General features: G+C 35.7%; 1 protein-coding gene across 4 annotated transcripts in view; it reads right to left on the bottom strand.

Moving 5' to 3' along the window:
• Window positions 1-282: 282 nt before the first annotated feature.
• The window catches only part of MTMR2 (myotubularin related protein 2), a 108664-nt gene continuing 92876 nt past the window's right edge, over window positions 283-16070 (bottom strand). For all 4 annotated transcript variants that reach the window (XM_068555093.1, XM_068555094.1, XM_068555090.1 and 1 more), the window contains 6 exons: window positions 15764-15949; window positions 12862-13068; window positions 8530-8622; window positions 4727-4840; window positions 2413-2589; window positions 283-1687 (listed from right to left, as the gene is read on the bottom strand). In XM_068555093.1, the coding sequence (XP_068411194.1) occupies window positions 1526-1687; window positions 2413-2589; window positions 4727-4840; window positions 8530-8622; window positions 12862-13068; window positions 15764-15949 (939 nt within the window). In that variant the 3' untranslated portion in view covers window positions 283-1525. The remainder of the gene's footprint in view (window positions 1688-2412; window positions 2590-4726; window positions 4841-8529; window positions 8623-12861; window positions 13069-15763; window positions 15950-16070) is intronic.

The following is a 16070-nucleotide window of genomic DNA, read 5'->3' as shown; positions in this document are numbered from 1 at the left end:
TTCAATGATCAAATCATTTTGGTACCAATTTTGCTAATATTGGATGTACTAATAACGGAAATTATACTTACGCATTGCAAAACCAAGAGCAGGGCAAAAGGTTCAGACTAGTGAGTTAACAAGTGAAAAAACACTGATTTTGAGTATTTGATTTATCTGATCAAACTGAACATTTCTCTTAGAGCAGCTGCTATGAAACACCTTTCCTCAAAAAATTCCAAATAACATTTCTGCAAAAGAAAATTAAGGCAAACAACTTAGAACAAGGACAAAGTTTAAAAGTCAGTTGAAATTTTCTTTTAATTAAACACCCAAGGGACAAGAAGCTCCTTTGTGTTACAGTACATAACATATGGCTCTTATACAGAGTAAAATAGACACCGGGGAGTCAAGTGTTTATACCAGCGCTGAATTCTTACTGTAGCAGCCAAAAACTGAAGCAGGATTTCCTTTACTGGCATTGAGACTGTAATACATTTTTACATGCAATAAATTCTTTGGTAGACTTAATCATTCAGTGGAATCACAGAATTTGCAAAAGAAAGTAATAGTAAAATATTTCATGTAAAATTTGAGCACAGTACTTCTCACCATATGCTATTTATACAGACTTCAGAAAAAAGTCAATCCTACTAAACTTTTAAATACTGCCTCAAAATTTGCCAGTTAACTTCTCTGTGTTCAAAAAAAATGTAACTAAAATAATGTAGGGCAGATAATGAGTTTTTTAAATATGTTTCATGATGTTTCTAGTAATTGTGCAAATGAAAACTAATCTGAAGGATGTGGAATTCTTTGAAATCCTGGACGGCTACCACTTTCTCCTCTCCATCCTCCTCCCAAGCACATCTGTAAGGCATCATTTTGGAACAGCTATCTAATACATCTTAAATTAAGTACATAAATAATGACAGCAATAATTTTCAACTATTACTACACCATAATATCCTCAAGACTTTGCCTTATTACATGAAGAACATGAGTTTTGAATGGTGAAAGTAAATCACTTACTACAAAAAGGAAAAACCCATGATGGGGAAAGGAGCATCAAATGATCTTGATTATGACACTGAGGCCCAGTATGTATAATGCCATGAAATGTCAGTACTGGCTTGGTTTGAAAACTGGTGCTCCTCCTTCTGTGCAATGAGTGCTCTTCCATCAAGAAGTGTATTTCTGAAGTAGTTTGTGTTTTGATTTTACCAAACACCAAAATTTCTGAGACAGCATTTTCCTTTTAAACTCAGAAACTTGTTCCCACTGTGGATCCAGGACTGAAGCATTGTAATATTCTTTGGGTGACTTATAAGATTAGTGTCATAATCATGTAATTACATGTGGGGTTATTTCACTTAAACCACCTGCACTGCTACAGTTCTAAACTCATCCTAGAGAGATTTAAAATAAATAAAGTGACTTAAGTTCTCTCACAGATGGGTTCTGTATTCAGAAACTTTCTCCTCATGAAGCTGCCATTGTAATCAGAGTTCATGGCGATGACCGATGGCCCCATCCAGTAGTCCTCTCACACAACAGTCTGTACAGGAGTGACACACTGTGCAGGAGAACCGGCTCTCTCCGAGGATGAGGTTGATCGGTTGGAAATTTCTCTCTGTAGTTCCTCTACTTTCTTCTGAAGCTCTGCTCGTTTAGCAAGAAGTTCTTTATATCTGTTGTGAATGGGCTCCTACAAGAGCAGCACACCCTAAAATTATTTAACTGGGCAATCCTAAACAAACCCAAAGTCAAGTCATTCCAGTATAGAGCTCCTTCCCTAAATGCTGCAATGTGTGTGTTTTCAGCTATAGGGACCACACCCACCTTTCCAGAACATCAGTGAAAATTAACTTCAGGGACTCCTCTGACACCACTGCTCTTTTCACTGGCTTCCCTAGTGCCCCCAAGTGCTTCCACAGAGTACCCTGAAACTGGTACTTAGCCAAATACAACAAATAATTAAGTAACAATGTAATCTAAAAGCCAATACTCAAAGATTTCCTGTCATTTAGTTGCAGACTTTTTAGTCTTTTAAACAGTTCGAAGCAGTAAATATTCCATAACATTTAAAAAAATCAACCAGAATTTTGTTAGGCTTTTAACTTTCCTAAAGCTATTTTCTCCAGCCTATTAAGACAAGACCTCTAGTCCAGCACCCTCATTTTATAGAAGAGGGGAAAAAAGACAAAACAGAAGTGACTTGTCCAAGGCCAAACAAGCGAGTCATGATAAGAACCAAGTGTACTGATTATCCCTATGTAGTGCTTTTTCTACTATACAATTAAAACTGTTAACAGGAAAAAGTGAAAGCTTTAAATATGCACAGATAATTTTTCTAGATGCTTTAAAGGGGACGAATGTAATTCATACAACTGCATGGATAAAAACTCTCATTGTATATTGCAGGGCATATACCTGTGGCTTCATCCGTGGATTCCACCTTACGTAGTATCCCACCCAGAGCTCTAGGTGGCGCATGCTGGCTACTGGATAAAGGACATGATTGGAATAGCTCCCATAGAGAGGATTAGTGAAGTCCTCCAGCTGACTATTTATGTAAGACCACAATGACACAGTCCTTTTGGGAAGATTCTATAAGAAGGAAAAAGATTCTCCATTACATAAGCTAATTATACTTTAGATGGAATTTGTAAAGAGGTATACTGTGCTCATTTAAATTGTTTCAGAGGGAGAGAGAATTCACAACACTGTGGTGACAGCCCCACTTAGATTAAAATTAGAGGGTATTGGAAAACTGTGCAGTTCCGCAAAAAGTTAAACAGAGTTACCATACCAGCAATTCCACTCTTAGGTATATACCCAAGAGAAGTGAAAACACATGCACACACAACCCAGTACACAAATGTTCAAAGTAGCATCAGTCATAGTAGCCAAAAAGTAGAAACAACCCAAAAGACCATCAACTGATAAATGGATAAAATGCAGTATATCAATACAATTGATTATTCCGTCATAAAAAGGAATGAAGTACTGATACACACTACAAATTGAACCTTGAAAACATTATGTTAAGTGAAAGAAGCCAAACACAAAGGCCACACCCTGACTGATTTCATTTATATGAAATGCCCAGAAGAGGCAAATCAAGAGACAGATTAGTGTTTGCCAGGGTCTGAGAGGAGAGAAGAATGCGGAGCAACTACTCATAGGTATGGGGTTTCTTTTCAGTGTTCTGAAATTAATGGTGGTGATGGCTATACAACTCTAGAGATGCTAAAACCCACTAAATTATACACTTTACAAGAGTGAGATTTTATGGAATGCAAATTATAGCTCAGTTTTAAAAACACTTCTTTTTTTAAAGATACAGTGAATCCTATTTGAGGCTCTCAAAAAATGAAAGTATCTTTGGAAGTTATCTATTAATTACCTAACATGCAAGAAATTCTCTTTTTTTGTACCAATAATTGTTTCTTTTATTGCTGCGTAGTAGTACATCATACAGAAATACCACAGGTGAAGGGCATTTAGGTTGTTTTCAGTTTTCAGCCACTGTAAATAAATGTTCACTGGTATGAACATTTGTGGGAAGAAAATCAGAATCTTGTGGGAACAAAAGTTTCTATTTCTCTAGGATAAATACCCAGTAGTGTGATTACCAGGTCATATGGTAAGTAAATGCATAGCTTTATATTCAAATGTCAACTGTTTATGAGACATTCAATAAATTCTTGGTTGCCTACTATGCACGGAAATATTTACTGCATGCTACATACTGAAGATGTAACGGTGAATTAAAAAATTTAATATCAGTCGTCAAGGAATTTCTAGTCTAGGAAGCACTTACTACATGGCAGTTATTATAGTGTTTTGTATGGTTTATTTTATGTAATCCTCACAACAGTAAGCAGTATTAAGTACTTAAGTAAATAAGTACTATTATCCCTACTTTACAGAAGCCTAAATTAACTTGCCCAACTTCACACAGTAAGTCAAAGATCCAAGATTTGAACCCAGGCAGCCTGGCCCCAGAGCAAGCATTCTTTGCCACTAGGCTTTATAGAAAAGCATGAAGAAACTATTTTATAGCCACATTTTTTAGAATGAAAATTGAAGCAGAGGGAGACACTAATCAAGATAATTTAGAATTTCATACATAGGATAGATGTATTTTGAGGAAGACAACTTGAAATGTAATCCTTACAAGGTTTCTTCTAAATAATATCAACCACTTAAAAGTGGTAACTCTGGGGAAGTGGGGTAACAAATTTTAACTTTCTACTTAATATCTTTTCAGTATTCGAATGTTTTATGGTATTATTTTACAATTAAAAAAAAACTAAAATGGCTCATACATATGCAGAATATATTTGGGGAAGTGAGCTGTCCATTCATTCAAATACATTTTTTTTTTTGCTAATTATATTTTTCTGCACCTGTTTTGATGGTTTTCCATCCTGCAGGGAGTAACAGGTACATGGGCACTCCTAAGACTCCACATACTTCAGTTCTCTTTAGGAGACACTGCTTCCTACCCATAAACTCAACTGACAGCTGGCTAGCATGTTCAGCCTTGTGACAGAGGTGCTTTAAAATAGATCAGGTTCAGATGTATGGAAAGAAGCATACTACAGCATATAAAATAAAATACAGCTAAAGGAATCATCCAAAAGAACAACTGTTCAGCTGAAATCCATCAGAGGATGCACTCTAGTAGAGAAAGCACATATTAGGGATACAGGGGGGAGGGTCAGGGCTCATGTTTTACCTCTTTTCCTCTCTGCTGTTCACTGTTACAGAGGAATGTTCCAAACAAACAGCTATATAGGTGGTCCAAAATGGTAATGAGAAAATATTCATTGAATTCAAATGCTGTAGGAAACTGCAAAATCAAACACCACAAACACACAAAATTATTAAGAAATTTTCTCAAGCATATTCATCCCTGTATACTGGCAGATCCTTTGTAATACTTCTTAAAATTAGGCTAAACAATATTCAAGACTATATATTTCTAAGCCATTATGGTATTATCTGCTTGGTCTTCTGTTCAAATTTATTTTCTGAGATAATTTTTCCTAATATCTCCTTTTCTTGTACAGTAAGAGTTTGAATGGTCTGATCTTGATGTTTCTGCATCCGTTTATATCAGTTAACCCTCAATTTGAGCCTAATAAATTCTGACTTGTCTTTCTCTGCCAAAATAGACCATTAAGCAACACAGTAAAATGTTTCTTTAAATTTTCAACAACATAGTTTTGTTTTTAGGAATTACACAAAAAAATATCGACTTCTCCAGAAAATGTCAGCAATGCACAAAAATAAATTCCAAGGCAGACATGCAGATCATTTAAAAGCCAACCTACTTATCTTTTCAAGGAACATGCACTCAAACCAGGATACCTTGTAATCCAGTACTTTGGCAGCCTCTTTCTAAAAAAAGAAAATTCACTGTCTCTTTAACCTAGGACAAGTGCTTGACTGGATGTCTTGCTATTACACAAACAATACAACTTTGGGGGACTGTATCAAGGACCAATTACAGATCCCAGGAAGGAGGGTAAGGGATTTAGTATAATCCTATCCATCTAATGTTTCAAGAATTATTTGAAAGCTTCTGTGTAGGACTGTACCATTTATAGGACTGTGAAAAGGAATTCCATGAATATTTGGATTGTGGATTTGGGAAATAAATATTGGTGCCAAATTTTTCTTAGAATGATCCCTACCCCATAGTGGAGGAAAACAGTATGAACTGCATGCAAAAGGCACAGGGATGAAAACAACTTTGCCTTGAAGTTTCCTAAATTTATAAGCACGGTAACGTGGCAAATTTATCTTCTCAAACAATGTATCTTCTCGAACAATTCATTCTTGAATAATAATTTTTGTGGCTGTGAAGCAAATGAAGCAGGTAATAAAGCACATGCCCACATAAAGCCAATCAATTGTAAGAAACTTTGTCAAATCCCATTCATTCATTTACAGAACAAATCCCATCTCCTGTACTGTTTTGTTTTTTTTTTTAATTTTTTACTTATTTATTTTTGGCTGCATTGGGTCTTCGTTGCTGCATGCGGGCTTTCTATAATTGCAGCATTGCAGTACTCTTCATTGCAGTGCGTGGGCTTCTCATTGCAGTGGCTTCTCTTATTGCGGAGCATGGGCTCTAGGCGCACAGGCTTCAGTAGTGGCACGCGGGCTCAGTAGTTGTAGCTCACGGGCTGTAGAGCACAGGCTCAGTAGTTGTGGCACACAGGCTTAGTCCACAGCATGTGGGATCTTCCTGGACCAGGGGTCGAACCCGTGTCCCCTGCACTGGCAGGCGGACTCAACCACTGCGCCACCAGGGAAGTCCCCCCATCTCCTGTACTGTTACACACTCTTAACAGCCTTATTTATTAGCCAACCATGAATGCACCCTGACTCATTTCATTACACAGCAAGCCAAAGGAGCTAAGCCTATGATTAGTCTTTCATCTTTGTGGCAAAACTATTATCTCAGTTACGAGAAGATGGCTTAATCAGTGAGCATTTCCTCACAACAAAACTAAAATAGCATTATTTTAGCGCATTATTTAAATAGAGTACTAACTGCTGCTATTGTTTTTAAAATTCTGAGCAGAGGAGGAATATTTTGTCTCCTTACATGTTTAAAATCTAAACGGCCCTTTATCAACTGCTTCCTGATCCCAAGACTGAGGGGATGAGGATGAGGGAAGAAGGAGATGTAGAATCTGGCTAATTACATTATTGGTCCCATTTTAACAAATTTGCTATTTAAATCTCTGCACATTCAATTATTCATAAAACTGATGATTGCCAATAAACATTATGACTATCTAACACATTCAATGCTCAGGAAGAAAATATCATACAGAAAAATATAAGCAGACATTTACAATAAAGACTCACAACTATAGGGGTATTTTAAGTTCTATCAATGAAACACAAGATTAAACTGGTATTACATTATTTATTAACTTAAGCTCAAAATTAGAGTTAAATTGCTTTTAGATATACAGCATATAAAAAGTTAACACAACTACTAAGAAAGAAAGGCATTTGTCATGTACTCTTCTATGTGAACAACTGGTAAATGTGACTGATTTTGTTTTTCTAACAAATATACCAGAACTAATAGTTCACACACATTGCTCCCTTCAAGGTATGTTCCCCAGAAAGCAGTACACTTAACCATCAATGATGACTTTTGTAGCCCTTTGATATGGCATATTTGATTTTTGCCAACATTGTCAAATATTACTTAAAGATTGATAATGGTCAAAAGTAGGTCCTACTGTTTTTGGTCAAACACCCAAAAAAAAGGACTGATAAGGATTTGTAATAGCTAATATATCGAACACTATCTCAAAGGCAGTTCCAAAGGAAAAATTCAAACCTACTCCAAGAAGCAGTGAACATTATTAAACTAATAAGCATGTTGTATCTCCCTTCCCCCCAATACGCCAAGGTCCTAATTTGTAGAACAAAACTGAATTGTAAACACATTTGCATCACATGTGTTAAAATACCAGCCTCAACAAACGGTAGTCATATCTATTACAACACTTCATTTAAGCCAGCAGGTTTCAAAACAATACACCCAAACTGAAATGCTTATGGGGGAAAAATAAACTATTCGATATATAATTAATGCATTTCACTTGAGGATCACCATTTTTCTCTTAAAGAAATAAAGAGTATTTTATTGAAGCTAGAACACAATCCTAATGCCAAGCAGAGCCAGCAACTGCCCTACTTTATATTCCTGTGGCAGTCTAATGAAAAACCAACCAGGCTCCCAGTTGTTTGAGGTCTAATAAAACTCTTGGATAAATAATTAACTGAAAAAAAATAATAATTAACTGATACACCAATGAACTGTATCTAACTTTTGGGTTCTGAGATCATTTTTCCTGAGTTAAACGTTTTTAAGACACCAATTCCTTGCCTCATTAGTGCAGTGATCCCATAATAAATCAGGTGTTTTTCAATCTCCTCTGGTATCTTTCCAAAAGACTAAATCTATTTACAGTAATATTTCAAATCATTTGCTAGAATGTTGATTAAGTCTAAAAAAACATAATCTCTCTCTCCATACCTAAAAACAAAAAGAACTGAATCTATTACATACATACCTTGCCATAATTTTCATCTCAATACATTTTTCCATCAGAAGTGCTTAAAAGAGGATTTCATTTCGCTTGAGTTACCTAGCCTATTTCATTTCTTTACCTCCTTTAGCAACGTACAGATGAGTTTCTGGGTGAATATAAAGCCATTATTTAATACTACTTGTCCAAAACAAAAGAGGAAACCTCTCAGGGGTTATTATCAATGCCATGCATTGAAATGCTAATGGAATCAAATTGTCAGGTGTTTAATACTACCTCCAAATAATATCCTTTAACTTAATTCATAATGTAATAATAGGTAATAGTTCTAGTACCTAGAAAACTTACAAGACTTTCCATTTTACATGAAATATAAGATAATCAGTGATCAAATCCAACTCTGACTGGACAGCTTAAAAGAGAGATGTAAGAATGGATATCCCAGATAAATTACCTGTCTTGTCATTTGCCAGACACAGTCAATAAACTGAAGAAAAACAGGTGATCTGTCTGCATCTGCATGGTTCTTGTCTCCATGGCCAAGTCTCTGAAGCAAAGAATGAAATATTACATGAGCTTTGTGGGATTTTTCAGCTTTTAATGAAAGTAATTTTATTTTCCAAGAAAAGTAATATTTGCTCAGTATTTTTAAAAATTCAGAAAATCTTTTTAAAAGAGCACTGCAAGGAAAATAGAAATCACCATAATCCCACCAAGCAGAAATCTCTATTAACATTTCAATGTGCAAACTGCCAGGTTATTTCCTAACATGAGACACTTGTAACAGGGATTACAACTCAGTTTAATAAATAACACTCAGATCCTAAAAGGCTGATAATGCGACACAGAAGCAGTCAGACCTCAGAGCCCAGATTTTTCTTCTGGAGATTTATTTTGCCCTGAATATTAACAGTTCCTTGTACACTAGCTTCAGGAAGCACCCTTCTCCTTTAACACCTTGGCCAGTGCATGAAGGGGACCTGCTGCATCTGAGCTCCAGACTGTCTTTCAAAAAGAATTACATTAGCACAATCTTTGAAAACTTTTAAAAAATGCTTGACATCTCCCCTCAAGCATGCACTCACCTACTTTCTCAATTTTTTTTTCTCCTCTGAGGACTTCTGCCCCCAATGACTGAGATAAACCTCTACTCTGTACCCTAAAACAGTGATTCTAAAAGTATGGTCCACAGACTTCCGGCAGCAGGGCAGGTCTGTGAGTTCAAAACTATTTTTATAATATTACTAAGACACGTTTTGCCTTTTTCAACGTGTTGACATTTGCACTAATGGTGTAAAAGTGCTGAAGGATGAAAACTTTTGGTACCTTAGGAGGAATCAGGAAGCAAGGCATTGAAATCAATGCAGTTATTATATTCTTCCCTGCCAAACACTTGCAGTTAAAGAAGAAAAAAAAAAAAAAAAAAAAGCCAATCTCTCTTAAGCCAGTTTCCTTGATGAAGCAGTAAAAATTATTAACTTTATTATATCTCCCCATTTGAGTACAAATTTTTTAAGTATCCTATTAACAAAATGGGAAATATACATAATATGCTTCTGCTGCAGACTTAAGTAGGATGGTAGGAAACACAGCTTTTTCATGGAACATCATTTTGACTTGAAAGAACAATATATGAACTATGATTATTAAGACTTGAATATCTTGCAGACATTTTTTTGAAAATGTACAAAAGTGACTGCGTCACTTCAAGGAAAACAATGGACAGTATTTGTTATCAATGACACAATTCAAGTTTTTGAGTGAAAATTAGATTTGGGGGAAATTTTTATATGCTACAATGAGTTTGATAATACTTTTCTGATAAAATCAGTAGCGGTATTAACAAATGTGACTATATGATATTATATAATGAAATGCATTAATATTGGAAGGGCTGTGTAAATCAGTAAGCCAGTATTTTCCAAATTACCAACACTTGATGTTACAAAACCATGCATGGGTAAGAGATCTATTTATTCAAAGTGCAAGACAGACCAAAGGAATTTAATAGAACAAACAACGAAAAATTCATTGAGTTAGTTTTGGATTCTACATCACAATTAACTGCTAAGAAACTACCATTTGTCGAGTTTTGGCACAGTATCCAAGAAAAATATCCACAATTCCCTGAAAAAAATTAAAATACTCTCTATTTTTCAACCTACATATCTGTGTGTGGTCAGATTTTCCTCATTTCTTCAACCAACAGAACATATTGCAACAGACTGAATGCAGAAGGAGAAATGAAATTCAGCTATCTTCTATTAAGCCAGACATTAAAGAAATTTGCAAAAAATGTAGAATAATGCCACTCTTCTCATTAAACTTCTTTATTTGTTTTGGAAAATACAGTTATTTTTCTTTAAAATGTTATTTATGTTAATATATAATAGTACTATGGTTTGAATGTTTGTGTTCCCCCAAAATTCACATGTTGAAATCCTAATGTTCAGTGTGATGGTATTAGGAGCTAACTAGGTCATGAGGGTGGAACCCTCATGAATGGGATTAATGCTCTTATCAAAAGAGACCCCACAGAGGCCCCAGCCCTCTTCCACCATTCAAGAACACAGCGAAATGTTGGCAGTCTGCAACCCGGAAAAGGGCCTTCACCAGAAGGCCATGCTGGCACTCTGAACTTGGACTTCCAGCCGTCAAAACTGTGAGAAATATAGCCGACCAAATGGACTAAGAAAACAGATTTATTTCTTTAAATAATATTTAAATTTTTAAAATTTAATTTCTAACATGGTAAATACTGATAGATATAAACAAAGACCTTTCGGGTCATCAATAATTGTTAAAAAAGGAAAGAGGTCCAGAAATCAAAAAGTTTGAGAATCATTACCCTGTATTAACCATGTAATAAGCATACCCTCTTGATCAGATGTCCTTTAACTGTCAAATTCTCCTTTCAGATAACAACTAAGGGGGAAAAAATGGAGTAGCTAACCAGAGTCAACAATTTAGGAATCCACTGCAACTTCAAACAGTCTGAAATATTTATGATTTTGGTTACATTTACATGAACATGTACAGCTCTGGCTGACTAAAACTTCATTCTTTTTTTTTTAATGGTCTTTTCATGGTAAGTACATTTTATAGAGAACGGAAAAACATGAGCTATTTGAATAGATACTCCAAATGACCAATTTTATTTAACAATTCAAGTTCAAAAGAGCAGACTACCTTTAAATGTCCATTTCTTGCAAGTTTTTTTATAAACACTGCTGGTAGCTACTGGATACTAACGGTTAACATTAGAGACAGCATCTGAGCAAACGTATTTCAGAAAGTCTTTCAGCTAATCTAGGAAAACGCTGCCAAAAATCACTCTCAGGGGCTTCAAGGCCTCTGAACAATCTTAACTCTCATCTCCAGATTTTCTAAACCTGCCCCTCCCTCGACTCTACTCCAGCCACACTCAGTCCCACCCAGACATTTGCTCACCCTGCTCCTCTTTCCTGGGAAAATATTCCTGCTCCTCGCTCTCTAAATTCTATGATTACAACCAACATATACCATGGATGGGCGTACATGAGAACCAAGGCCTACAAGGTAACTGTTCCCAAGTTTGCTGATTCCAAATTCAGTGTTTAGCAGAAACACAGCTAAAAACCACTTGAATGTTTATTTAATTAAAAGCTACATGAATCTAAAGTATGTTGTAACAAAAAGCAAATACAAAAGCACAGTATCCTTTAAAAGGGACATAATAACCCCATTCCTCTATTTTAGGAACTACTACAGTTTTGGGTACCACACTTGTAGAAAGCCATGAGCAAAGTCCAGAGGACAAAGGGGAGGGTGAGGGGATTAGGATGAGAAAAGACTGAAGAAAACGGATGTTTTGCCAGAACTGAAGATTATGACTGACACAGGAAGACAGCTACTTTCAAATATTTGCAGGGCTATCTTATTTGGATTAGTAGTCATATTTGTTCTTCTTATCTCCAAAGGGGAATGTAAGAAAATGAGAAGCAAATTTTAATTCACTATGAAGAAAAAGTTTCTAGTAGGTAGACTTTCTTAAGTGAGACTGGACAGCCTCAGGAAGGGACTTGCTGCTTATTTCTGGAGGTGTTAATGAAGAAACCAGACAACCATTTCACGGGGACACGAGAGTTAATGCCTGGACTCTGAGGCCCTTCCAACTTTTAGATTTGATACGAATGACAACATCAAAATAAATTTTAAGTCATATAGAGGGTACAAAAATTTGTCATTTCCATAAAACTAACTGCAACACTTTCCATACATATGGTCATTAAGAAGGGTAATAGAAAAGCTATTTTATTCCCAACTCTAAATTAAATTATTTTTTCTCTGTTAATTCTTTTAGTCCCAGTCTAAATTGTTTTAGACCCTGATCCTGTGTGAGTAGTGCTACTTTGTAGGGCTACGTTAAATTAAGAATAACAGGCCAGTCTCGTGTTTGTTTAAGTCTACAGGAAAAGCTAGAAGCGCCCTGTAGCTCCATACAGTCCATGCTGCTCTGAACTGTCATTTGAAGGTGGAAGTCACAGAAGGGTATCTCCTATTCCCAATAGAGAGTATGGAAGAGACTGGGTCAGACGCCTGACAAACAGCTAACCCTGGCTCCAGACTGCAGAGCCACAGCAGGGTAACCTAGTGCTTCCAAAACAAGCCCAAAGTTCTCTTGGGAAGTTTACCCATTAGAACAAAGGATCAGATTTAGACGAATATCTAGTGAGTAAAGGCATGATTTTCACATGCCTTACGTGAGATGCGTATGTGATACACTGAGTCACGGTTCTTTACTCACAAGCTGAAATCGATGTCCAAAGCTTAGCCACTCTTTTTCCACAAGGACTTCAAATCCTCGGATGGTTCGGTAGTATCCATCCAACATGAGCATGGCCAGGGAGGTCAGCTGAGCTGTGCGATCCCAGCCATCACTGCAGTGGACTACCACAGACGTCTTTCCTGACTCTACTTTGTCAGCAATCCTAAGGGCCCCTGCGAGAATAAGCTGCAAACAGATTTTTTTAATTAATTTTTTTTTTAAATTAAATGCTTCCTTCTTCAAAATTTACTAATAGAGTTTTGTTTAGAGATGACTGTCTCAATACCATGCGGAGAAAAAAAATCAGTCCCTTCCTAAAAAGAATTTTTGTGAATTGTAGAAGATATATAAATTTTGCTTTTAAAACTAAAAAAAATCTCATAAATGCAGACTCCTATTAATCCGCACAATGAAATATCCAAACAAAAGGTGCCTTTGAGTTCTAAACAAGTCAAAAATATGAGTAAAAGGAAAGAAGGATTAAGTTCTAAAGAGATCTATTTCTGAGAATCTTCAAATATTCCAACATCATCCATTTAAATAAAAATAATACACCAACTTTAGTCTCACCTGTTATTTAAAACAATGATACTTAACCAAATTAGAATATGAAAGCAATAAAGTTGGATATTTTAAAATATTCTACAGCTTCTATAGCATTTATTCTACTGTTTTTATATACATCCTACAGCACACAGCAAGCACAGTATAAAACTTTAGAGTAAGCTGCTTTTTTTGTTATCAGCATGAATAAAAAATTCTGATCAGACCAATATATTACCATGTCAATTTAACTGGTATCTAAAATAATTTTAGGTTTTTTTTAAAATATGCAGACTCTGCAAAATAATTTACCTTTTCTGAAGCTGATCTTGCGTTAAAACTAGACAGAACTAGATGTAACCAAAAAAGAAACACAAAGTATGATATCCTTTAAAATGAACAATATAGCCGCATTCTTCTCTGCAATGGCCAAATCATACTTAAAGAACAGCATGATTACACAAACATAGATAAGAATGAAAGAAAAGATATACTAGGCTTAGAGAATCTCATGATGACCTCCTTTTGATTATAACTGTAGGCATATTCTGGAAGTGGGGTACTCTGAAGCAATCTCAATCTTGACTATGCATCAGAGTCATTTGTGAGCATTAAAAAAAACAAAAACAAACACCTGGTCCCCATTCTCCACTAATCCTAACTCACTATTTTAAATAACTTCTACCTATAGTTCAAATGTATATCCAAACTTACACATCACTGACCCAAAGGATTAAAACAGCTGGAGAGTTAAGACTGACAAGAAAGAGTTATCCAAAGTGGTCACCTTCATTGACTGATTGATTCATTCCTTCATTCAAAAGATAAACATTTATGGAGTCCCCTACCATGTGGCAGGCACAGCTCAAGGTGTTGGAAATAGAGCAGCAAACAGAACAAAGTGCTGGCTTAACGAAGTTTACATTCTACTTAGGTGAGGCCAGCCAGGTGCAAATAAAGAGAGAAATATACAGTGTGTCAGAGGGCAGTAAGTGAAAAAGCACCATCTAGGTCTAGGGAGTGCTGGCAGAGCTGCTATTTTATATGGAGTGGTTGGGAAAGGCATCTTTGAAAAAGTGATATTTGAGCAGAGATTTAAAGAAAGTAAGTGGGTAAGCCTTGCAGGTGTGAGGACTGGGGTAGGAGAAAGTGGTCCAGACACAACTGTACCTCTTAAACTTCTAAGGAAACTTATTTCGGTTATAGCCAGATTTTTGGAGAGAATGTTGTACCTGCTAAAAATTGACCTGGAACTTACAGAATGCTGCAATTTATGTTAGTTCTGAATCAAGTCTTATGGTTTTCTACTTATACATCATACAATGTAATAGATGGTCCCGTGACCATGCTCTTTAACAGAAGAGTGTGTATACACTTTGCTACATTCAAGCTTCTATGTTTCTAGAAGAGAAACAGTAATCAAAATAGTCTATAATTGTCATTAGGTCAATTTAGCTTTCAATTCTGTCTTAGTTTTAGAGGTTTTAATGTGAGTACAATCTGCTCCTTCTTAACATGAAAAATCTCATTTCCATTTATTTCGTAATATGAATATATGTGGTCATATATATTATAGAAATCTATATTTTGGTAAGGTATCTTACTGAAATTCAGACACTATCTGAAAATATTTGTAACTATATTAACTGAAATAACATTTGGTGCTTCAAACATTATATATATTAACATATTAGGCAAGCTAGGGTTCACATGGTAGTCTCCAAATCATTTAGCATTCAAATGGTATCCTTCATTTAACTACTTCACTTCATGTGCCTGACCAGAATGGTTTTCACAAGCCATGCAACAATTATTTATTGAGTGCTTTATTCATATCATATAGTGCTGCCCTGGCTCCTGAGGGGACAAAGAAGAAATATGATTTAGCCTGTCCTACTCTCCATGAATTAGCAATATATGTTGGGTGACACATAAAAGTAATTAAGCCAAGTGCATGGTAACACCTGATTAGCTGGAAAGAAAAAGTAAAGTGAAAAGTTCAGAGAAAATGAAAACAAATGCAATCTGGGAAGACTTCATGGAAGAAATGAAATATCAGCTGGGATCTGAAGGATGGGCAGAATTCAGATAGGATGGGAAAGAGAGGGAAAAAAAGAAGTACAACTGACCCAAATGCATAATATAGAAAACTAATTCATTCAGGCACCAAAACTTAAAAGTAGTTCTAATTATCAAAGCAGTTATCAATTTTTCGCTGTTTAAAAAGGTACTTTCATCTTGATTTCAATTGTAAGAAAAGAGCCGATATAGACAAAAGGGCAGAGAAAGTCCTTGTTTGAAATTCTATGATAGTTTAAAGAAATAATAACATACCCACCTTAATATGTTCTAGCCAGTGAGTAGACTCCAAGTTAGACAACCAGTGGGTCTCCTCAATGTTGGGGTACACAATCTCCTTAAGTTTTCGTAAAGATTCTCTCATAACATGGATATTGTGGATATCTAGAAAAACTAGTTCTGCATTTTGATAGGCATCTTCACTTTCATAACCTCCACCTTTTGCCTGGAAAAAATAAAGCAAACATCACAGGAAATCATAAATGAATGCACATCCATTGTAATGTTGACATCCCCAAGAATACCACAAAATATTCAAAAGAATCAAAGATGACATGCATTACTGA

Source organism: Eschrichtius robustus, chromosome 11, assembly GCF_028021215.1.
Source record: "Eschrichtius robustus isolate mEscRob2 chromosome 11, mEscRob2.pri, whole genome shotgun sequence".
Classification (NCBI taxonomy): Eukaryota; Metazoa; Chordata; class Mammalia; order Artiodactyla; family Eschrichtiidae; genus Eschrichtius; species Eschrichtius robustus.
This window is presented reverse-complemented; position numbering and strand designations above follow the sequence as displayed.